The following is a 24,053-nucleotide window of genomic DNA, read 5'->3' as shown; positions in this document are numbered from 1 at the left end:
TCTGGAATGTTGGTTTTATTTTTAGCGCTTACTTACTGTGTGTGTGTGGAAGTCAGAGGACAGCTTGGTGGAGTCTGCTTTCTCTTTGTACAGTGTACAGAGTCACCTTCTACCGTGTATTCCAGGGGTTCAACTCTGGTCACCAGGCTTATGGGGGGTTGTGGCTGTGCATAGCATGTGCCATGGCCACCACAGATTGTGACTAGACCTTGAGCTGGGGCTACAGCTCCCAGTAGTAAAGCACTTGCCTGCCATCCACAAGGCGGTCAGCCCCTAGCCGTGCTGATGTGGGCCTTTAATGTTGGCACTGACTGTGATCCTGAGCTGAGTTGGCTGAGGCTTCACAACAGCTGTCCTTGAAGGAGAGGAAAAATGCTCACAGATGTCAAAGGTCTTGAATGGAAACTAATTTGGGAGTGGAGTTCCTGATGTGGAACATGCAAATAAGAACTGCCTGCTTCTAATTGAGCTCCCACCCTGAATGATAATGGTAAGCACCTGGCTGTTTACTAGACAGACTAGTTCCTTCTGAGCAGCCACACCTCTAGGTAAGGCTCAGCTAACCAGTTCTGTTATTAGTTATGGATCTATTCTTAGATAACGGAAGTGACTGAGAAAAAACAAAACCTGTTCCAGTATGGGTCGTATGACAGGGCACTTTCACAGGTTCCTGGATTCCTCTAGTTACCAGGTAAGCAAAGTTGTGGTTTTGTGCGGCATTCCATAATTCAAATCACGATTTAGGAAGAGGCAGGTAGATCTCGGCTCTGAGGCCAGTGTGGTCTATATACCGGATTCTAGGCAAGCAGGATTACATAGGGAGACCTTGTCTCCGAGGGAGGGGGGGTGAGGGGCAGGGAGACGTAAAGAGATGACTCGGGTTAAGAGTGCCTGCTGTAACTCCAGTTCTAGAGGTTCCAATGACTCTGGCACTTGCTTGAACACACACGTTGTTAAATGCCTTTATTGGATACCAAACCGAACCATTCAGGAAGGCTGACACAGGTATCTCCCTCAAACGTATAAGGCCACCCCCTGAACTCAGAACTTGCTGCTTCAGTTAGACCAGCTGCCCAGTGACCCCGAGATGTGCCTGTTTCAGGCCCCCAGCTCCCAGGGTTAAGGTTACAGGTGTATATCACAAGGCCTGGCTATTAAAGGTGCTTGGTCCCCACTCAGGTCATCATCCTTATACAGCAAGCACTCTGCCCAGTGGATACCTCCCCGGTCTCTGCTTTAAGCACAGCTTCCAAGCTAAAAATCGCTTACGCTGGGCAGTGGTGACGCACCCCTTTAATCCCAGAACTTGGCAGGCAGAGGCAGGTGGATTTCTTGAGTTCCAGGCCAACCTGGAACCCTGTCTCGAAACCCCCCTCCCCCCAAAAAAATCGCTTCCTTTCTCTACACAGAGGCAACTTGACTACTCAAAAATCCTTTATTTTTATGTGTATGAGCATTTTACCTAATGTGTATGTGCATGTATGTGCAGAGCCAGAAGAGCGAGAGTCCCAAGAACTGACGGCAACTGTGAGTGGCTGGGTGGATGTGAGGAACCCAACAAGGGCCCTCTATAAGAAAGCCATCTCTCCAGACCCAGAAATCCTATTTTAGAGGAACTGGTATCCCTCTTTTCTGCCCTCCGTTTGAGGCGTATTCAACTGTGTGCCAAGATTGAACACATGCGGAAGTGAAAGCCAGAGGCACCTTGACTGTTGGTCCACCCACTGGTAGTTCTGAGCCAGGACGGAACTTCCTCATGATCTTGCATATTGCTTCTCTTTAGGGCCTGTCCCTGCATCTTCCAGGGCAGTGAACACTGGCTTCTGGGGAGAGGCGAGTAGAAGCTGGTGAATGAGGGCCCCATAGTTGGGACTGGCCAACAGCTTGTGGGAATCACCTGAAGAACTCCATTCCAAGGTAGAAAGGACAGGGGACCTGCAAGGACAGGGGACCTGCAAGGACAGGGGCCTGCAAGGACAGGTCCAGGCAGCCCAGAGAGGAGCAGACACAGGAGCACACACAGGTATAGTGTCTAGAATCTGACTCAAATTGGACCCAGTCTCAAAACAGCTGTAATCTGGTGACCTACAGCTAAATTCTGTGGCTTCCCTAGCTTGCAGTTCTCTCATTTCCCAGGATGTGATGGATAGTTTCACACAACACACCTAGACCAACCTTGGAAGTTGCATGGACAAAGTTTGTATTTGTCCTCTTGTCTCCAGCTCTGAGCATGGTTTAAGACTCCCCGTTAAGAGTCCAGCCAGGAGTGGTGGTGGTGCATGCCTTTAATCTCAGCACTTGGGAGGCAGAGGCAGGCGCATTTCTGAGTTCGAGGCCAGCCTGGTCTACAAAGTGAGTTCCAGGACAGCTAGGGCTACACAGAGAAACCCTTTCTCAAAAAGCCAAAAAAAAAAAAAAAAAAATTCCAGGGAACCAGGACAGGGTTTTTTTTTTTTTTTTTTTTTTTTTTTTTTTTTTTTTTTGGTTTTTCGAGACAGGGTTTCTCTGTATAGCCCTGGCTGTCCTGGAACTCACTTTGTAGACCAGGCTGGCCTCGAACTCAGAAATCCGCCTGCCTCTGCCTCCCAAGTGCTGGGATTAAAGGCGTGCGCCACCACCGCCCGGCCAGGTTTGTTTTTTAACACAGTGACTTCCATGAGGAGATGACAGGCTTGGAAACCAGAGACTGGAGGGAGACACAGCTGTGTGACCTTGGTTTACAGTAATAACTGAGTGAGTACCAGGTACAGGTACTAAATGCCTTGTAAATACCTCAGTTGATCCTTGAATCCTCAAATCCATGTTTACAAGTCATGAAACTAAAGCCTAAAGTGAAATAACCTGCTGACATCGGCAGCTGGTCCATGGAGAGCTGGGAACCCAAGTCCAGACCGTTGCCTTTGGAGCCCTCTCCTTTAACCACTGGTCTAGTCTACCTCCTGGACCATCGGTCACTAACTAAGCCTGTTGCCCAATCTAAAAATCAGGCAACTATTTCTCTGTAAGAATTCAAGGTTTGGCGGGGCAGTGGTGGCGCATGCCTTTAATCCCAGCACTCAGGAGGCAGAGGTAGGTGGATTTCTGAGTTCGAGGCCAGCCTGGTCTACAGAGTTCCAGGACAGCCAGGGCTACACAGAGAAACCCTATCTCGCAAAATGAAAAAAAAACCAAAACAAACAAACAAAAAAATAGTTAAAGGTTTAGATGTGGTTTCTTCTTTTTTTTTTTTTTTTTAGATTTATTTATTTACTATATGTAAGTACACTGTAGCTGTCTTCAGACACACCAGAAGAGGGCATCAGATCTCATTACAGATGGTTGTGAGCCACCATGTGGTTGCTGGGATTTGAACTCTGGACCTTCGGAAGAGCAGTCGGGTGCTCTTACCCACTGAGCCATCTCACCAGTCCTTGGATGTGGTTTCTAAAGAGTCTGGTACACAGACAAGACAAGACATTTCACTCATACAGAAGTGTGTGTCATTTTTATTCTGAGGCTTTAGCATAAGATGATCTTGGGTAGTCAGTCATCTAACAGCTTGCTTTAACAGTGTCAGAGAACCACCCAAGGCCTGCCAGATTTCCACAACTTTGGGTCTCCAGAGTCTCTTGATTTTGTTTAATAAATAAATATGTACATCAGGCTGACCTGGAATTCACAGATATCTACCTGCTTCTGCCTCCAGAGATTAAAGGTGTACACCACCAGACCCAGCTTTAAATGTTTAAATTGTGTCTAATTGTGAGGGGTTGCAGGGGCTAGGTGTACACATGAATGGAGTGCTCATGAATCCAGAAGCAGGCATTGGATCCCCTGCAGCTGGAGTTATAGGCAGTCATGAACCACCTGATGTAGGTGCTGGGAACTGAACTTAGATCCTCTGTAAGAGCAGCAAAGTGTTTTTAACCACTGAGCCATCACTCCAGTCCCTCCACCTTTGTAAATTAGCTCTCTTAGTTCCACTAACAGATTTGGAGAACTAGTGTCCTACCTAGGATTTTATTCTTGAAGGCAGATTCCTCCATTCAGTCACACAAGCCCATTTACTACTATTATTACATTTATTATTGATCATGAGCTGGGCTCTACCAACAAGAGAATACTGTCTGCCCCTAGGCACAGAGCCTGCACTGCACAAGTGCAGAGCAAACAAAGGAGGTGGCCTACATTGGGTGGTTCAATCAGAACTGAGTTCTCTTTACTGAGAGGCAGGGCAATGCTGAAGATGGTGGCCTTTGATCCTTCTCTGTGCCTAGTAGTGGGACAACTGATGGGCATAGGAGGGCCCAGAACCTGAATGGCTTCTCTGGACACCAACGCTCTAAGGCTGAGGGTGTCACATGCAACTTTCAAGGACCAAGCCAACCTGGAACCCAAAGAGGCAGGGATAGTATCGGTCCCATGCCCATTGGGATAGTCTTAGTCCCCTGAGACTTTGCCCTAGGTCCTCCAAGAGTTAGCTAGTATCCGAGTCCTGTGTGGTGGCAACTGGAAGTGTGGCTTCCCCACACTTTAGATGACTTTTTCTGAATGTGTTCAAACTTCTTCATAGTCATGGTCATCCATATCCAGGTCAGGCAGGAGATATGACTCCATGGTAGAATGCTTGCCGAGGGAGCTTGAGGTTTTGGGCTTCATACTCAGCACTGAAGAAGAAAAGACAGTCAGGTCGTTCCAAGTCTTTATCTTTAGGCAAGTTCCTCCCCCCCGCGCCCCCCTTCAGTGTCATCTCCTAAACAGGGGAAGGATGGGCCTGACTGTAGCTCAGAAACCACAATTCACTTTCCTTGAACTCTGCAGCCATTTTACTGTCCTGTTTGTCACAGAGGGCATCATGTCTAGGACTGGACTGCATCATTGCTAGGGTCTGGAATCTACAAAGACTAGAGAGACCTTCCTACCATTCCATATTAGCTTGGCTCTCAAAGTAGGACCACGATAGGGTCCCCTGAGCAGAGCTATCAGAGATGGGTTTGATGGGCCAAACTCACCTGAATTCTGTGTTTGGGGGTTGGATTTGCGGTCTTTCTTGTGGACAGAAATCTTGCTGTACACATTTGATTTGTTCTTGGGAAGGGCTGCCAAGGTCTTCGCCTTGGGTTGAGGCTGCGGACAGGATTTCTGCGGTTCTACAACTTGAGGCTGAGCAAGATTAAAAAACAAACAAACTAGAAAGCAGTAGAGGTTCAAGAGTCAGCTGCTGAGGCTACTAGACAGAGTCACCCCACAGTGACAACTTGCTGTATGCTTTTCTGGGTCAGGCTTCTCGTGGACAGAAGTTCCTTGTGAGACTGAAACGACTCCTCAAGGACTGGTCGTTTTATCCACTGCCACGTGACTATATGATAATAAATTCAGGCCTCCTGAGGTCCCGAAACTGTATACCTGTTCTGTTGAGTTCACCACTCATACTTTGGAGAGCTCACTCAGACACACTGGCTGTGGAGTCAAGGCTGAGTTCAAACCCAGCCGCACCATCCTCCTAGCTATGTGAGATCAGATGATTTGGGACTCTCTTATCTCAATTGTAAAGAGAATGCTGGTGCATGTGTCTGTGTGCATGCTTGTGTGTGTGTGTGTGTGTGTGTGTGTGTGTGTGTGTAGGAGTGCGACCTGTGAGGGTAGGTGGGGTCAGCCACCAAGTTGGCAAGCTATAGACAAACAGGAAGTAACTAAAGGGCTTGTGGGAGAGGTCCTAGCATGTCAATCACTAAGACAGATGGATGCCTAAAGATACCTAGGCCAGGATCCCCACTCTCCTACCTTTGATTCTCCTTGACTCATTCAGCAGCTCCCACCAGCCTTGGAGAGGTGGAATTTCTGCTCTCTTTTTAAGAAGGGAGAGAGATAGTGGAAAATGGCAGTGGACACAGCAGGGAGGTGACAGAGAGAGCAGGGCCAACTCGGCCCAGGAGTCAGGGCCTCATCTCTTCTGGAGCCTGAAGAAGGAGTAAAGGTCCTAACTGTGGGTCTAATGGGTTGCAACAGGCCAAACCAGAGCCTTGTAGGGGCAGGAGTGGGAAGCAGGAAGTAGTGGTGGGAGGTGGCCCAGGAATGCCAGGCTGCAGTCAACTCATGAGCGACCCTGATGCCATGTGGAGCCATTGAAGCTTTGAACCCAGTGCCCAGCAGGTGACCAGCAGATTTAGGAGCTCTGGAGGTTAGTGTTAACTGTTCACTTATCACTCCTGGACAGAGTCTCAATGAGGAATTACTTAGGTCTGTGGCTTTATCTATGGGGGATTTTCCTGACTGCCAATCAGCGTAGGGCAACTGAGCCCACTGTGGGTGACACCATTTCCTACACTGGACTGAATTCTGTGAAAGTAAGAAAGTCAGCAAGAAAGCTAGCAGACCAATGCACCCGATCTTTCTGCTCCAACGTGTCATGGCCAGCTGTCTGGAGTCCCTGCCTCTGTGCCTTCCCTACAGTGAACGGCTATAACCTGGAATTGTGAACCAAAATCCTTCTTCCTCTAAGTTGCTTTTGGTTGGTGCATTTTATCATAGCAACATAAGTCAAAATAGGTCAGGAGGCCATCCTAAGAGCTATGGGGGAGGACTGCAAAGGTCTAGGGAAGAACAGACGATGTTCCACTGGGAAGTGGCCAGAAGGTGACAGACAGAAAGGAAAAGCATCAGGAACTTGGAGTCAGAATGTCCACACTCAAAGTCAGGCCTTCCATTTAGTAACCCTGACTTCGGATACCCGTCAAGAGTCTCGGTCTTCATTTTCCCAATCATAAAATACTAATAACTAACTATACCAGCTTTAAGATCATGAGGCCCAAGTGGGAATAACTGGTACAAAGAGTAGAACTTAGTGAGCTGCAAGTTCAATACAACCGAGAATCATGCCAGGCGAAAAGCAAGGGAAGGACCCGGGGTGAGCCTAACAGGTGACCCCTCCCCGCCCGTGAGGTTCTGTCCATACCTTTACACTGCTCTCCTTATAGCTCTGTATGTTCTGCTGTTTCTTATTGATACCCTGGCTCTTCGGGGGCCTGGGCGGGGGGGCTTGGCTCTCAGAGGCTGGCAGCTTCCGGAGGCTGTAGTAGAAAGCTTCTGACAGTTCCTCCACCGGAGCGACGGACAGCGGCCGAGCCACCTGGGCTGGCTGTCCCTCAGCCTCCACCACAGTCAGGTCCAGCCACCGGGGAGGGATCTCAAAGCACATTTCTGGCTGGGAGTCCAGGCTTACCACCAAAAAGGGTTCTGTGAGCTTCTCCTCCAGCCGCAGGCCAGGGAAGGAAGCCAGGGGGTCAGTGGGGTGACGGGTATCCTTGGTCACCACCTTGACGTCACAGGGCAGGGAGTACTGGGCCGTGAGATCCACTAGGCTATAGCGTCGGCTGTCATTCACCTCCTCCACAAAGCTCCCAGAGAGGTAGAGGGGTAGCAGAATCTGCTCTTTGTCCTCTGCCTCGTCCTCGATCTCCTCCGAATCCTCCTCTTCCTCCCCAGACTGCTCACTCAGCCGCTGACATACCAGGACATCTATGTCCTGGCCTTTGGTCCCACAGACCTGGCCTGACCTCAGCACTTCCAGTCGATCACCCACAGTCAAGAAAGAAAAGTCAGGATTCTCTTCCTCGTTCCCATCACAGTCTTTTGTGGCTACCACCCGGAGGGGCTGGCCTGGCTGGAGAGCCCCCAAAAGGTCATAGGCCGTGGAGAACTCCCTGGGCCTCCGCTTGAGCTTGCCCTGGTAGGCCCCAGAGAGCATGAAGTATCTGGGCACTTTTCGGCTCTTGCTTGAGGCCACAACCCGCCAGGGTGGTGAAGCTGGACCATAGATGCAGAGCCTCTGGCCTTTGCGTAGGAAGCTCATCCACGGGCTGAGGAAGACGGGCGGACCCTCAGGAACCTCCAGGATCTCCATGGTCAGAGGGAAGGGGCCTCCCCCGGCCAACACCTCGCTCAGCCGCAACGGTTTGAAGAAGTGGATGTGTTGGGAGGAAGCAGTGACGTCTTCTACCTCCACCTCCAGCGTAGACGGGATCTTGACGATGCTGCTGCGCACTATGGGGAGAAAGCAGTTCAGGGACCCAACACACGCCACCCAGTCACAGCCCCAACCTCAGCTCTGACTCCTTCTTTTCTGCCATCCTTTTCCTACTCTATAGATTTTTAGCTCAGTCTTCTATTTTTATTTTTTTATTTAAGAATTTAAATTTGGGGCTGGAGAGATGGCTCAGCGGTTAAGAGCACTGACTGCTCTTCTGAAGGTCCTGCGTTCAATTCCCGGCAACCACATGGTGGCTCACAACCATCTGTGATGAGATCTGGCGCCCTCTTCTGGAGTGTCTGAAGACAGCTACAGTGTACTTACATATAATAAATAAATTAATCTTTAAAAAAAAAAAAAAAGAAAAAAGAATTTAAATTTGTGGGCTGGTGAGATGGCTCAGCGGGTAAGAGCATCTGACTGCTCTTCTGAAGGTCCTGAGTTCAAGTCCCAGCAACCACATGGTGGCTCACAACTATCCATAAGGAGATCTGACTCCCTCTTCTGGAGTGTCTGAAGACAGCTACAGTGTACTTACATATAATAAATAAATAAATCTTAAAAAAAAAATTAAAAACACATGAACCTGGTGTGATGGTGCATCATTGCTGTCTCAGAGCTTGGGAGATGGAGGCAGGATGGTCAGGAAGGAGTTCAAGGCTAGGCAGGTGTCCTGGCTGGGTTTGTGTCAACTTGACACAGCTGGAGTTATCACAGAGACAGGAGCTTCAGTTGAGGAAATGCCTCCATGAGATCCAACTGTAAGGCATTTTCTCAATTAGTGATCAAGGGGGAAAGGCCCCAATGTGGGTGGGACCATCTCTGGGCTGGTAGTCTTGGGTTCTATAAGAGAGCAGGCTGAGCAAGCCAGGGGAAGCAAGCCAGTAAGGAACATCCCTCCATGGCCTCTGCATCAGCTCCTGCTTCCTGACCTGCTTGAGTTCCAGTCCTGACTTCCTTGGTGATGAACAGCAACATGGAAGTGTAAGCTGAATAAACCCTTTCTTCCCAAAATTGCTTCTTGGTCATGACGTTTGTGCAGGAATAGAAACCTGACTAAGACAGCAGGCTGCATGAGATGTCTCAGAAATTAAAAAAAAAAAAAAAAAAACACGCTAAGGAGGCCGTGGGGAGGGTCAAAATATCACTGAAGGGTAATTTAAGGGGTGGCACTATGTTTGAGGGAGCCAGGGAAGGCAAAGTGAAACACTTATATTGAAACTTTGAGGATGAAAACGGTGACCAAGTTAGGGGTGGTGTGAACTCGGACAGAGAAAGTAAAATGACTGTGGTAGGAAAAGAGATACCTGGAGCTGCTCTCGTGCGCCTCTTCAAGAGTGACCTGGAAGAACACTTGCTCTTCCTTTTCTTCTCCATAAACAAAATTAAATCTACTTTATCATGCCGTAGGCATGCGTCTTTAAACAGGGAATAACTACGTTTAAAAGCTTTTGGGTTTGTTTTTTAACCAGGTATGGTGCCACATTTAGATACTCCAGCACTTACTTGACTTGGGAGGCAGAGGCCGGAAGATCAGGAGTTGGAGACTAGCCTGGGCTACATGAGACCCTGTCTCCAAAAAAAAAAAAAAAAAAAAAAAATTGCACTTAAAAACATTTCTTTTTGTTTTATTTTATTTATTTATTTATTTATTTATTTATTTATTTATTTATTTTTCGAGACAGGGTTTCTCTGTGTAGCCCTGGCTGTCCTGGAACTCACTCTGTAGACCAGGCTGGCCTCGAACTCAGAAATCCGCCTGCCTCTGCCTCCCAAGTGCTGGGATTAAAGGCGTGAGCCACCACGCCGGGCTATTTTATTTATTTTTGGGAATAGAGGAGATCAAGGGCTAGCAAACACACTACCATTGAACCAGACCCCAACCTCTTTTTTTTTGTTGTTGTTGTTTTTCAAGACAGGGTTTCTCTATGTAGCCCTAGCCGTCCTGGAACTCATTCTGTAGACTAGGCTGGCCTCGAACTCAGAAATCCGCCTGCCTCTGCCTCCCGAGTGCTGGGGTTAAAGGTGTGTGCCACCACTGCCTGACCCCACCCGCCTTTACTGATTTTACTCTTTTTAAAAACTTTGCGGGGGCTGGTGAGATGGCTCAGTGGGTAAGAGCACCCGACTGCTCTTCCGAAGGTCCAGAGTTCAAATCCCAGCAACCACATGGTGGCTCACAACCATCCGTAACAAGATCTGGCCCCCTCTTCTGGAGTGTCTGAAGACAGCTACAGTGTACTTACATATAATAAATAAATAAATAAATAAATAAATAAATAAATAAATAAATAAAAACTTTGCTTTCACATTTGTTCATTTATTTTATTTGTATGGTTGTGTCTCTTTTTGTCGGCCCACCTATATATATGGATAGGATAGGTATGTGTTCTTGCCATGGTGTGAGAGTGAAGGTCAAAGGACAACTTGCAGTAGCCAGTTCTCTCTTGCTCCATTTAGGTCCCAGGGATGAAACTTGTGCATGGCAGTGGCAGTACCTTTATCTGCTGAGCCACTGTCCCAACCCTGCTTTTAAAAAAAATGAATCTGGGGCTGGAGAGATGGCTCAGCGGTTAAGAGCACTTCCGAAGGTCCTGAGTTCAATGCCCAGCAAGCACATGGTGGCTCACAACCATCCTAACGAGATCTGAGGCCCTCTTCTGAAGTGTCTGAAGGCAGCTACTGTGTACTTACATGTAATAAATAAATAAATAAATAAATAAATATATCTTTTTTTTTTTTTTTTTTTTTTTTTTTGGTTTTTCAAGACAGGGTTTCTCTATATAGCCCTGGCTGTCCTGGAACTCACTTTGTAGACCAGGCTGGCCTCGAACTCAGAAATCCTCCTGCCTCTGCCTCCCGAGTGCTGGGATTAAAGGCGTGTGCCACCACGCCCGGATAAAGCTTTTTTAAAAAATTAATTTATTATTGGCATGTGTGTGTATGCACATGCCAAAGGGAACATGGAGGTCAGAGGACAATTTTCACAGCAAGTGCTTTTATGCACTGAGCTGCCCACCCACCCCCAATAATTAATTAATTGTTTTGCCTTTCAGTTTTGAGACAGCATCTATGCAGCCGTCATGGAACCTAACCTTGATAAAACCTCTTTTATGTGTTTATCCCTTTTCCTGTCTCTTTTTACGCCACGTTTCTGGTTTCATTCATATTCCGTTACATTGCAGACATTGAGTAAGCAGTCTGGAGCCCCAGAGTTGGGGGTATCTTCGATGGTACAGCTCCCAGCTACTCCCACTCCCATCTCCTCAGGTAACTTACTGTGCATGATGGCTTGGAGCATATACTGGGGTTTTAGGATCACGGAGTCCCAGGGTAGGCTGGGGCAGCTGAGCGTGAGGTCCTTCAGAGCTGGGTCCTGCAGGATTTGGTGCAGGGTTTGTGGAGCACTGGGCTTGCATCTCCAGAAGGGTCCCTTCTGGGAAAGGGGCAGATGAAGGTGCTCTTTGGTCTTTGAGACTTGGACGCAGCGCGCATAGCGGATCCCATGGTGTATTTCCACAGCCTCAAGTCTGAGGGGCTGATCCTCAGGCACCACACCAGCCTCGGTGACAATTCTCTGAGTTGACTTGAAGTAAACGGGCCACCGGGTGGAGTTCTGGGGCATGGCAGAGACAAGGTCCTCCAGGGTTCTGTAGCTTCGCAGGCTGGTGAGTGGGCTGAAGAGGCCTGTGGGATGCAGCAGGAGGAGGAAGAATGTGGAGGGAGGGTGCTGGGGACAGGCTCTGGAGATAACCCAGCCAGAATCCCTCCCAGGACAGACGGCAGGGATGGGCTGACGTCTGGACATTGAGACTAAAAGGTCTAAGAATGGAGGCTGATGACAGTATGTGAATAGTGAGGGCAGAAATGGTGACACAAGGGACACAGGGAACAGAATCGGGGCACATTCTTACACACACACACACACCTCCTGAGCATTCCCACTTTCTGACTTCTGTCTTTAACTTAGCTACCCCATAATTTTTTTCCTTAGCCACCTCCCCCATAGCTCCAAGCCCATACACCCAGTCTGTCTCTCCATCTTGGGGTAGCACCATTGTCTCTTTCTCCCAAATTAGAGCCCCAGAATCTACTAGCCCAGGGACCCTCTGACACCCCACCCCTCAGTCACTCTGCCAGGACCAACCAACGGCTTGCCTGCGGTTCCTGCCACTCCCAGAAGTCCTGCCACCAGGCTGCCCAGTTGCCCAACTTCTGGAAACAGTGATTTCCTGTCCCCAAAGTCACGAGCCAAATCTAATTAAGGAAATATCACAGAGCCTGGGCTGAAGGACATTCTCCTGAAGTACTGGTCTGTGACCTCAGGATACAGTTCAGTGATAGACTGTTCGGTTAGTGTGTGAGAGGCCCAGAACCAATCAGACCTCAGTGCCGGGGTCAGGGGGTGGGGAGTGTTGATCTGGGACTGGAGAGATGGCTCAGCGGTTAAGAGCACCGACTGTTCTTCCAAAGGTCCTGAATTCAAATTCCAGCAACTCACAACCATCTTTAATGAAATCTGATGCCCTCTTATGGTGCGTCTGAAGACAGCTACAGTGTACTTACATATAATAAATAATTAATTAAAAAAGAAAAAAAAGTGTTGATCTGGATTAAAAAAAAAAAAAGTCCAAATGAGGACAAAGAAAGTGTAAGGACGCATGCCAAGCTGAAACAGACTAAGGGACAGAAAGCAGAAAATATCTGTTGGGGCTGGTGAGATGGCTCAGTGGGTAAGAGCACCCGACTGCTCTTCCAAAGGTCCGAAGTTCAAATCCCAGCAACCACATGGTGGCTCACAACCACCCGTAATGAGATCTGATGCCCTCTTCTGGTGTGTCTGAAGACAGCTACAGTGTACTTACATATAATAAATAAATAAATAAATCTTAAAAAAAAAAAAAAAGAAAAGAAAAAAAAAAGAAAATATCTGTTATCTGAGTTTGCTCTCAGGCGGAGGGAGTGCTGCCGGCATCTCAGGATAATTGGTGGATTTTGGATTTAAACTGTGAGTTAGACGATAGCATGGTATTGAAGTTAAGCCCCCTGGCTTTGATCACTACCCTCTCAGTGGTTCTGCGAGCAAATGTTCTCTAGGAGAAATGGGATCTGGAAAGAGGTCCACACCAGCAGGCTACAGTCAAAGCATCCCAAGGAAACAGAGACTCGGGCCCTCTGGAAGAACAGTCAGTGTTCTTAACCACTGAGCCATCTTTCCAGCCCTCGAAAAAGATCTTTCATTTTTCTTTTTTCTTTTTGTTTGTTTTTTCGAAACAGGGTTTCTCTGTGTAGCCCTGGCTGTCTTGGAACTCACTCTGTAGACCAGGCTGGCCTCGAACTCAGAAATCCACCTGCCTCTGCCTCCCAAGTGCTGGGATTAAAGGCAGGTGCCACCACACCCGGCTCTTTCATTTTTCTTACGTTATAAAATTAAAAAAAAAAAAAAAAACAAAACCACATTTAAGCCAGGCATGTCAGTGCACGTCTTTAAGTCCCAGAACTCAGGAGGCACATCATTATGAGTCTGAAGCCAGCCTGATCTACATGGTGATCAAAGTTAGACAGCGATCGATACCTTGTACCAATAAAATAAAACAATTCGCATTTATTTAGTGTGTGTATGCTACAGCCCATGTGTGGAACCCAGAGGACTATTTGTAGGAGTCCCTCTCTCCTTCCAGCATGGAGGTGCCAGGAATTGAACTCAGATCATCATCAGGCTTGGCAGCAGCATCTACCACTGATATCTCCCACCCTTGAGACCTCCTCCTGCTCCTCCTGCCTCTGCCTCCCTTATAGGATTCAGCCAGGTGCTGCACACACATCTGGGTTATGCAGTGCTGGGGATAGGACCCCGGGACATTGTGTACTGTCAGTCCAGAAGGGCCTAGCTCATCCTGAGTCCACATACTCAGCTCCCCACAGGACACGAGGGTGTCAGCAGATGTTTGATGAGTGAATGAGCAAATCCAAAGATCCAAACCTGAAGACCTAGAGGCAGATGTGATCAGAAGAGGGTGGGACAAGCCAGACTCAGGACATCCTCAAGATTGCCATCTGAATATGCCCTTGGCCTTGTGGCTACCTAACAGTAGATATGGCATCCTCATATGCAAAGCCAGAGGGGCGGGCATGCTGCTGAGAGTGACAAGCCCACCCACGAGTGGCTCAAGACACACCTACAGGAGGCTACAGCACCAGGGGAGGCGGAGTGCGCGCCTTACCTGTGAAATTGGGGTTGAGCTCCAACGTCTGACCCGTCTCTGGATACTCGCACACAACCTTCTGGAGCTGGACATGAGTGACCTTGATTAGGTCCCCCGTGGAGAGGCAGCACTCATTCCCAAAGAGCTCGTAGACGGAACCTGTGGAGACACGGACTCAGTTTCTCCTTTTGGGCAAAGGCCTGGGCGGCCTGTATGTACCCTGTTCCGTATAAACTCTACTCAGCTCTTCCTGCTGCCATATCTTTCTGCTTCGAAGTACTGGGGTCTGGACTGGGTTCCAAACATACATATTCCCCCTAGTGTAGTCCTCAGGCTTCTTCCTTCCTTCTCCCTGCTTAAGGGCAGCTGGCTCAGCCGGCCATCCTCAGACAGCTTACCTTGTCTTCACTGACCACCGCAGGCCTGATGGTGCACTTTCTCCCTGCTCTCCTAGAGTGTGTGCATGGTCAGGGCAGGTCCCTTTTAACATCCTTGCCGTCTCTGGGGGTAGATTCCACCCATGATGAAGTAACTAGCCAGTGACTCCCAACTCCCATATTAAAGTTACAAAATCAGGCTCAGGGTAGGGGGGCTTCACATAGATATAGCTCTTCTCACTGCCTGCTTTCTGCTTCAGATGAGTGAGCTGCGCTCTCTCTCTCTCTCTCTCTCTCTCTCTCTCTCTCAGCTGACTCTCCTGTAGTTCAGCTTGTCCCAGATCTCTTTCTACTAAGGCTGACGTTGAACTGCTGATCCTCCTGCCTCTACCTCCAGAGCGCTCGGAAGGCAGGTGTACGCCACCATGCCGAATTCTTTGTGGTACCTGGATTCAACTCCAGGGTTTCATGCATGCAAGATGAGCACTGGACCAATTGAGCTACAACCCCCCTGTCCTGAAGAGTCACTTTTAGCTTCTGTTTTTAAAATGTTTATCTTGAATGCATTCCACAGCATGGGTGTGAAAGTCAGGACAACTCTTGGAAGGCAGTTCTTTCCTTCCACCCTGTGGGATCCAGGGATTGGTCTCAGGTTGTCCGGACTGGCAGCAATGATTTACCAGCTAGCCTACCAGCTAGCTCACTCCACCCGCCCGTCTGGTGAGCTGTTCTTAAGAGGATGTAGAGGAGACTGAGGCTCCGAGCACCACCTCCAAGTTCAGCAGCCACTTGCTTAATGCAAAGTGCTAAAGCCATAAAGAACACTAGAAGCTAAACAATAGAGATCTCACAGTGCTGTGTGCCCAGGGTCTGTGTCCAGCAGCAGAGGATGGGAAACCCCAGGTGGCAGGACCTTTTGGCCACCTGGAGCCCCTCTCCCAGGGAGAGCCTTTGGAGAGCTGCTCACAGGGTCAAGAGAAACTGGTGTCAACCTCACCCTAACCCCTCAGGAAAGTGCACACAGTTGCTCGGAGGTGGACCTCGAAGAAGAGGAGTTTGTTAGCCATGGAGTTATATATACCTGGCCCTGTGCTGAGTGTTACTGGCGCTTCACTGCCCTGAGGACGCGTGACTGCCCTTCCGGAACGGGCCAGCAGTTTCCCTTTTCTAAATAAATAGCAACAGCAGTTTCTCCTTCCTAAAAGTGATAGCTCAGAGAGGTGGTGTCAGCTCCTCCAATGATTGGTAAAGAGGAAGGGTAGGAGCTCAGACTCACCCTTGGCTGAACAGGGAGTGCCAGGTCAGCCTCAAAATTAACAGAAAAGAGCCAGCAAGATATCGTAAAGACTCTTTCCTTCCTAAGTCCCACATGGTGGAGGAAAAAGAAAACAAAAGTCCTGTGACCTTCATATTCATACTGTGACACATGCGTGCCCCCCCCCCCCAACAATCAATCAATCAATGTAAACAAAGGCTCAGAAGACCAGCTGTGGTGGTACACATCTGTAACCACAGAACTCTTAGTCTGGAGAAGTCTGAGCTATACAAGAAGAATTTGTCTTAAACGGAAAGAAAGAAAGATGCTAAGGATCTTAGCTAAGAACTAGCTAGAGTGTTAGTAGTCTAGGATGTAAAATGGCCCAGGTCTCATCTGCAGCAGGGCAGGTAATGTGGGGGTGGGAGGAGGGGGAGGTGAGGGTGGCTGGAGGCAGAACATGGGGTATCAACCTCCAAAACTGGAATCCCATGTGGTCATGAATTCCACCACACCTTGCCCCGTAGGGTCATCTACCTTCCCGTTCACCTCATTTGCATACCGACACTCTGTGACATCCATCTGTCCTCACGTCACCCCAAGTCCTTCCACTTCCCATCACCCCAGGTCAGAGCAGATGAGGAAACTCGGGTATTGTGACACAGGTAAGCAAGAGACGGTGGGAGGATGTTCTGAGCTGGAGAAAAGAATGACCAGGCTCCCAGAGCCTCACTTCAGGGACCCATCAGATTCCGATGGACCAGAGAGACTCACTGTGGTGGCCCTTGTGTGATCCTCCTAGGTCAGTCTACAACCCACTTGGCCATCAGAACACTTTGCTGGCAGCTGCTGTGGCAGAGCCTGGCTCCCTCACTCCAGGGAGTGGAATGAAGCAGGCATCCATGAGAAGCTCACTGTCTGAGGGAGGAGCCCTGAATCTCAACATCTCCCTCCACTCTCTCCTCTGCCCTCCACAGAGCAGCCCGGTGGGTCCCTTTTCCTCCCTCCCTTACCCAAGTGGTCAGTCCCTGGTCATTTGCTATTTGGCCAGTAACTGGTGGCTGTGTCCTGATATGGCCATCTCTTCTCTGCTATGGGTTGCGGAAAGCCATGGGCAAGGAGCAAATGTACAGGCAAAAAGCAGGGAAGGATCCCTGTGGTAGGAGGACCACTCCATCTGAGAATCCAGCAGAGGAACAGGGAGACTCAGAGGCAAGGAGCAGAGAGTTCAGCAGGAGGGCTGATCTGGTGCTAAAATAACGAACTGTAATATATCTTATCGGTGAGAGCTCAGGGTCCTGGGTTGGATCCTTGCAGAAAAGGAGAGAAGATAATAAAAGAGAATGGAGGGAGGGAGAGAGAAAAATGAACAGTGAACCAGGCATGGCAAATTCAGGCAGAGGCAGACTGATCGCTGCAAATTTGAGGCCAGCCTGGGCTACAAAACAAGGTCCTCTCAGAACAACCCCAATAACGACAGTGAGCACCCTAGTGCCTGTCTGACACAATGGACGAGTTATCCCTACTTATTTGTCCATTTATTGTTATAATTGTTCTTGTTGCTTGAGACAGGACTTCCTAGGCTGTTCAGGTCGCCCCTGCCTAGCTGCCACACAATTTCTGATAGCATTACAGACGAGCCTCAGTTGAGAAAAAGCCTGAGTTAAACTCAGGACTTCTCATCACCCACAGGACAAAAGTTGAAGAGCAGGGAGGTGGCGCCTTTTGGTGCGGATTCATAAAATTTCGGGCAGCAGCGTCTGAACTCAACCCCAGATCCCTCAGGGTCTAACTCTGTAGCCCAAACTGACCTGCAATCACTTTATAGAGCAGGCTAGCTTCGAACTCGTGCCAATCCTCCTGCCTCAGCTCCCCAGTGTTGGCATTACAGGCATGACCCATCATGCCTGGCACCTTCCACCCAGAGCCCGCTCACCCTCAAAGTAGACTCCGGAGCAGACCCGCAGCACGCGCGGAAGGGAGGCGGGGTCCAGGCCGCTCACAAAGTCCTGCAGTGGCACCGGCTCCATGGTCGCGTTCCGACTAGATTTGCTTAGGCTGATCCCCAGCTTGCAGAGGACAGTCCGGAAGCCACGCCCACTGAGGCCACGCCCCTCAGCTCCGGAGCCCCACTGGGTTCTCCGAAGAGCCCTGAACTCTTGAATGGGGACTTTATTCCCCCTGACCTGTCTCTTCATCTCTAAAATTGAATCTTTTCTTAAGGTTTCTAATGTGATAAAACACCATGACCAAAAGCAACTTGGGGAGGGAAGGGTTTATTATCTTACAACTTTGGGATCACAGAGGGTAGTCAGAGCAGAAACTCCGGACAGATCGAGATAAAGGGACTGGGACTGGTACAAGCCACAAAGAAACACAGCTTACTGGTTTGCTCAGCTTGCTTTCTTACACAACTCAGGACCTCCTGCCCAGGGTTGGCACTACCCACACCCTATGGGCTGGGCCCACCCACACCACCAATCATAAGTGAAGAAAATGCACCAAGGCTTGCCTACAGGCAGTCTGATGGAGGCATTTTCTCAACAGAGGTTCCCAGATAATTCTAACTTGGGTCAAATTGACCAAAGAACAACCAGGACAATTCCCACACCTTTCTTTACTTGGCTCCATCGAACAGATCTAACATCAAGACTTGATTTTTTGTTTGTTTGTTTGGTTTTTGAGACAGGGTTTCTCTGTATAACCCTGGCTGTCCTGGAACTCACTTTGTAGACCAGGCTGGCCTCCAACTCAGAAATCTGCCTGCCTCTGCCTCCCAAGTGTTGGGATCGAAGGCGTGCGCCATCACGCCCGGCAAGACTTGATAATTTGATACCCAGAGGTCTGGTGTGTGTGTGTGTGTGTGTGTGTGAGAGAGAGAGAGAGAGAGAGAGAGAGAGAGAGAGAGAGAGAGAGAGACAGAGACAGAGACAGAGAGACAGAGAGACAGAGAGACAGAGAGACAGAGATAGAGACAGAGATAGAGACAGAGACACAGAGAGAGACAGAGACACAGAGACATAGAGACAGAGACAGACAGAGAGAGTATCCCTTAGCACAAATTGTACTCAAAATTACTGTGTAGCTGAAGATGACCTTGAACTTCTGATCTTCCTTCTTCCACCATCTAAAATGAGTGTGGTCACACACATTTTATTAGATGCTGAGAACTGAATCTAGGGCATCATGCATTCAAAGCAAACACTCTACTAAGTGAGCTGCATCCTCTGCCTTGTTTTGGGTTTTTGAGGCAGGATTTCACATAATCCACTGTGTAGCTGAGAATGGCTTCCTTAGACTCCTGATGTTCTTGATTCCTCCTCCTGCCAGGTTCTGGAATAACAGGCATGTACCATTTAACTACCTCAGACCATGAAGATGTTGAACGGATAAAAACGATCCCACTTCCCCAGCTGAGATGTGCCCAGATGCCTCTGCCACAGTACTCCAAGTTTAAACAGGGTACACAGCTCCCTAGTGTAGTTGGGGTCTCTTAGGACATACACACCCTTACCCTTTGGGTCTGAGGAAGAAGACATGCCTTGTCTATCCCTAGATACACCATGGCCCTCTGTCTGGACACCTCTAGTGATGCAGAGATAGCTACCGATCTCTCTAGGACACTCAAGTCCTCTGAAATAGGTAAGTAAAAATGGTGCCGTGGCACAGGCTGTGATCCCAGCACTTGAGAGGCTCAGGATTCAAGTCATCCCTGGGTTACAAAGAACATGGTCGGCATGAGAGCCCATCTTAAAAACACAATGCAGTTTCTCCTAATGCCCTGTCTTGTTTTCAGAAATAAGATGAAATGGAAACTGACTTCCTTGTGGCTGAAAAAAAAAATGTGTAAGTAGAAAAACAGAAGTTCTCATGGCTCCAGGGAACCCTGGTGGTGAAGGGCTGTCTACTGTCTCTCAACTGTTTTCTAGACCTTTCCATAATGGATTGAGTATTTTTCATATTAACAGGTACTGTGAACAACTCACCAAGGGTCACGGGACATGGAGGAGACCACTAGGAATACCTCCATCTTCACAGCACTAGTGCAGGGGTGGAAGAAGAGAGGCAGGAACTGGGATGAAAAGATGAGGGAGCACAAGAGAGGAGGGGAGGAAGGAAGAATGGGAGGAAGGGAAAACAAAGAAGGCGGAGGAAGGGAGGAGGCTCCTGCACTCAGGGATGCTTAGGGAACTGTGAAGCTGAGAACACAGGATTTCTGGGGGTTATCCTGTTGTATTTTTTTTTTAAGATTTATTTATTTATTATATGTAAGTACACTGTGGCTGTCTTTAGACACTCCAGAAGAGGGAGTCAGATCTCATTATAGGTGGTTGTGAGCCACCATGTGGTTGCTGGGATTTGAACTCCAGACCTTCGGAAGAGCAGTCGGGTGCTCTTACCCACTAAGCCATCTCACTAGCCCCCCCCCTTTTTTTAAAAGATTTATTTATTATAGCCAGGCGTGGTGGCTCATGCCTTTAATCTCAGCACTCGGGAGGCAGAGGCAGGAGGGTTTCTGTATTCGAGGCCAGCCTGGTCTACAGCGTGAGTTCCAGGACAGCCAGAGCTATACAGAGAAACCCTGTCTCGAAAAACCAAAAAAAAAAAAAAAGATTTATTTATTATTACAGATAATATAATATATCATTACACTGTTGCCGTCTCCAGACACACCAGAAGAGGGCATCAGATCTCATTACAGGTGGTTGTGAGCCACCATGTGTTGCTGGGATTTGAATTCAGGACCTTCGAGGGGCAGTCAGTGTGCTCTTACCTGCTGAGTCATCTCACCAGCCCCCTCCTGTTGTCTTTAGATTCTTCTTCTTATTATTATTAATTTATTAATTTGTTTATTTTGTTTTCTTTGAGACAGGGTTTCTCTGTATAGCCCTGGCTGTCCTAGAACTCACTCTGTAGACCAGGCTCACCTCAAATTCAGAAATCTGCCTGCCTCTGCCTCCCGAGTGCTGGGATTAAAGGCGTGCGCCACTACTGCCCAGCCTTTTAATTATTTTTTTAATCATTTTGTATTTTATTTTATAATTTTTGAGATGAGCTTTGTTGCTCAGGCTGGTCAGAAGCCTCAGTCTTCCAAGTACTGAGATTACAGGCATGTGCCACCATATTCAGCTTCCAGCTTTACTTTAAAAAAAAAAGTTGAAGAAGGGGCTAGAGAGATGGCTCAGTGGTTAAGAGCACTGAGTGCTCTTCCATAGGTCCTGAGTTCAATTCCCAGCAAGCACATGGTGGCTCACAACCATCTATAATGATACACTCTTCTGGTGTGTCTGGAAACAGCTGCAGTGTGCTCATATAAATAAAAATAAGTAAATCTTTTAAAAAAATTTGGCTGGGCAGTGATGGCACATGTCAAATGTAGATGCTAGGAATCCAACCTGGGTCCTCTGCAAAAGCCGCAAGTTCTCTTAACCTATGAGTCATCTCTCCATCCTTTCCTCCCACTTTACTCAAAGCAGAAGCAGGCTTTGTTAGCAATCACCACAGAAAAGATAGAAATGAGAGAAACGCCTAAGTGCTAGGAAGTTTCCAAGTTTAAAATGTTCTTCTTAGGGCGAGAGAGAGAGATGACCCTGTGGGTAAGAACAGCGGCTGCTCCACAGAGAACCCAAGTCAGTTAGCTCCTGACTACCTGTAAGGCCAGCTCCAGAAATCACACTCTTCTGGCCACTCTGTAGACACATATGTGCACACGCGTGTATACACACACACACACATCTTAAGTCTTAAATCTTTAAAAAGCCAGACATGGTGACATACACTTTTTTTTTTGTTTTTTGTTTTTTTTGAGACAGGGTTTCTCTGTACAGCCCTGGCCTGTCCTGGAACTCACTTTGTAGACCAGGCTGGCCTCAAACTCAGAAATCCGCCTGCCTCTGCCTCCCGAGTGCTGGGATTAAAGGCGTGTGCCACCACGCCCGGCTTTTTTTTTTTTTTTTTTTTTTTTTTTTTGAGACAGGGTTTCTCTGTATAGCCTTGGCTATCCTGGAACTCACTTTGTAGACCAGGCTGGCCTCAAACTCAGATATCTGCCTGCCTCTGCCTCCCAAGTGCTGGGATTAAAGGGGTGCACCACCACAATCTTTAAGCCCATCCCTTATGGGCAGAGGTATACAAATCTCTGTGAGTTCAAGTTCACCCTGGTCTACCTAGAGTTCCAGACCAGTCAGTCAGAGTTACATAGTTAGACTCTGTCTCAAAAACAACATTTTTTTTAAAATACTTCTTGTGGCTGGGGCTGTAGCTCAGCTTGTAGAAGTCTTCCCGCCACGGCATGCAGGAAGTCTTGGGTTCAATCCCCAGCAGGGCATGGTGTCTGGAGGTAGAGGAAGGAGGATCAGAAGTTCACTGTCATCAGGTCACAGTGAGTTCAAGATCAGCCTGAGATACATAAGATCCTGCCTGAAAATACAGATTGTATATATTACTTATTTTTGACAAGGCTGGTGGTCCATGCTGCACTCAGCAGGCAGAGGCAGGTGGATCTCTGTGAGTTCAAGGTCAACTTGGTCTATATAGCAAGTTCAAGGCTGGCCAGAGCTGGACAGTGAGACACTGTGTCTCATTTTTCTTTTCTTTCTCCCCTCCTCCATCTCCTCCTCCTTCCTTCTCCTCCTTCCTCCTTTTCCTCTGCCTTCTCTTCCCCCTTCTCTCCTCCTCCATCTCTTCATATTCTTTTCTTTTTCTTTTTTTCTTTTTTCTTCTTTTCTTTTCTTTTTTTTTTCTTTTTCTTTTTTCCGAGACAGGGTTTCTCTGTGTAGCCCTGGCTGTCCTGGAACTCACTCTGTAGACCAGGCTGGCCTCAAACTCAGAAATCCACCTGCCTCTGTCTCCAAAGTGCTGGGATTAAGGCTTGTGCCATGCCCAGCTTCTTTTGTTTTTTGAAACAAGGTTTCACTGTGTAGCCCCAGCTGTCCTGGAACTCATGCTGTAGACCAGGGTGGCCTTGAACTCAGAGATCCACCTGCCTCTGCTTCCCAAGCATGCCTGCAAATGCAAACACACACACACACACACACACACACACACAGCGCCATAATTTAAAAATAAAATTTGTTTGAAACCACCAAATTTGGAGGTATAGAGAACACTTCCCACAGCAGCCACATTGAGAACAGATACTGAAGTGTGACCTTTATGCTCACACTAACAGAGCACTTCCTAGTCAACAGCCATCTTCCCCTCCTGTGCCCCTTAAGCACCCCAGACTCTCCTCTTAGCTGCCACCTGCTATATGCTCTTTTGTAAAATATCCCTTTGTTAATCGGGATACTGTAATTGTGGTAAAATATGAGTTGGGTATTTATTTATTTTCAAGTTTCCTGGTGATAGTTTATTATCTGTTAGGAGCATACAGACCAAATATTAATCATTCAAAACCATGTGTCTACAGAAGTGGCGAGTGATACGGGGGTGGGGGGGCACTCAATGAAGGACTGACTGCGTGCACTTAATGACCACTCTTTAGGTTTTGAATCTTCTTTTTTTTTTTTTTTTTTTGGTTTTTCGAGACAGGGTTTCTCTGGGTAGCCCTGGCTGTCCTGGAACTCACTTTGTAGACCAGGCTGGCCTCGAACTCAGAAATCCGCCTGCCTCTGCCTCCCGAGTGCTGGGATTAAAGGCGTGCGCCACCACGTCCGGCGGTTTTGAATCTTCTTAAGGCGTTCAATCAATCGGCTTCTGCAGACGCTCTATCTCCTTCGAATGGTGGTCAATCTCATCTTCATGGTGTTTTTTCAGGGCAGCAAGCTGTTCTCTAGTCTTCTCTCGGAAGTACCGATCCTCTTCAGCCTTTTTTCGTTTTCCCGAAGGCTCCACCAGCTTCTCGGATGGAGCCAGCGCCCGTATCCATGCTATCCGACGGAGAGTCCAACGAGTCAGAGATGAAACCTCGGGTTCGCAGGACCCTCATACCCCCCACACCGAGCCGAGCCCGAACCACCAACGCCCAGCCAGCCATTGTCTTTGGCGCTGCTCCACGAGTTGGGTATTTAAATTGAGAGGCCCAGGCAGGTATCTCTTGGGAAGCCCCGCAGCCAGCGGCCTTGGGGAAGCGTTCAGACCAGAGCCGGAACCCAAAGTGAAACTGGTTCTGGGTCTGGGGAAGTGGGTTAGAATGCAGAGGATTTTTAATTCTTTTTTTCCTTCCCTCTTTTGGTGATTCCCAGATCAAATCCAGGGCGCTGCAC

General features: G+C 48.3%; 1 protein-coding gene and 1 pseudogene across 1 annotated transcript; both read right to left on the bottom strand.

Annotated features, from left to right (window-relative positions):
• Positions 1-3,381: 3,381 nt before the first annotated feature.
• Themis2 (thymocyte selection associated family member 2) lies at positions 3,382-17,876 on the bottom strand. Its single transcript, XM_021160942.3, has 6 exons — positions 17,783-17,876; positions 14,233-14,373; positions 11,288-11,695; positions 6,935-8,022; positions 4,992-5,142; positions 3,382-4,646 (listed from the first exon to the last, which is right to left on the bottom strand). The coding sequence occupies exons 1-6, from the start codon at positions 17,874-17,876 to the stop codon at positions 4,537-4,539; spliced, it is 1,992 nt and encodes a 663-aa protein (XP_021016601.1). The 3' UTR covers positions 3,382-4,536.
• Positions 17,877-23,314: 5,438 nt separating this feature from the next.
• Positions 23,315-23,824, bottom strand: LOC110293423 (ATPase inhibitor, mitochondrial-like; annotated as a pseudogene).
• Positions 23,825-24,053: the final 229 nt, after the last annotated feature.

This window comes from Mus caroli, unplaced genomic scaffold (genome assembly GCF_978045245.1).
Source record: "Mus caroli unplaced genomic scaffold, Mus_caroli_1 scaffold_6, whole genome shotgun sequence".
Taxonomy (NCBI): Eukaryota; Metazoa; Chordata; class Mammalia; order Rodentia; family Muridae; genus Mus; species Mus caroli.
Note: the sequence above shows the minus strand (reverse complement) of the source record. Positions and strands in the feature narration are given on the sequence as shown.

Excerpts from the sequence above, each read along its gene's own strand:
- Themis2 (XM_021160942.3), bottom strand. The coding sequence starts at position 17,876 with ATGGAGCCGGTGCCACTGCAGGACTTTGTGAGCGGCCTGGACCCCGCC. Across the intron at positions 11,696-14,232 it reads GCTCAACCCCAATTTCACAG|GCCTCTTCAGCCCACTCACC; the intron begins GTAAGGCGCGCA and ends TGCATCCCACAG. Across the intron at positions 5,143-6,934 it reads ATAAGGAGAGCAGTGTAAAG|CCTCAAGTTGTAGAACCGCA; the intron begins GTATGGACAGAA and ends AATCTTGCTCAG.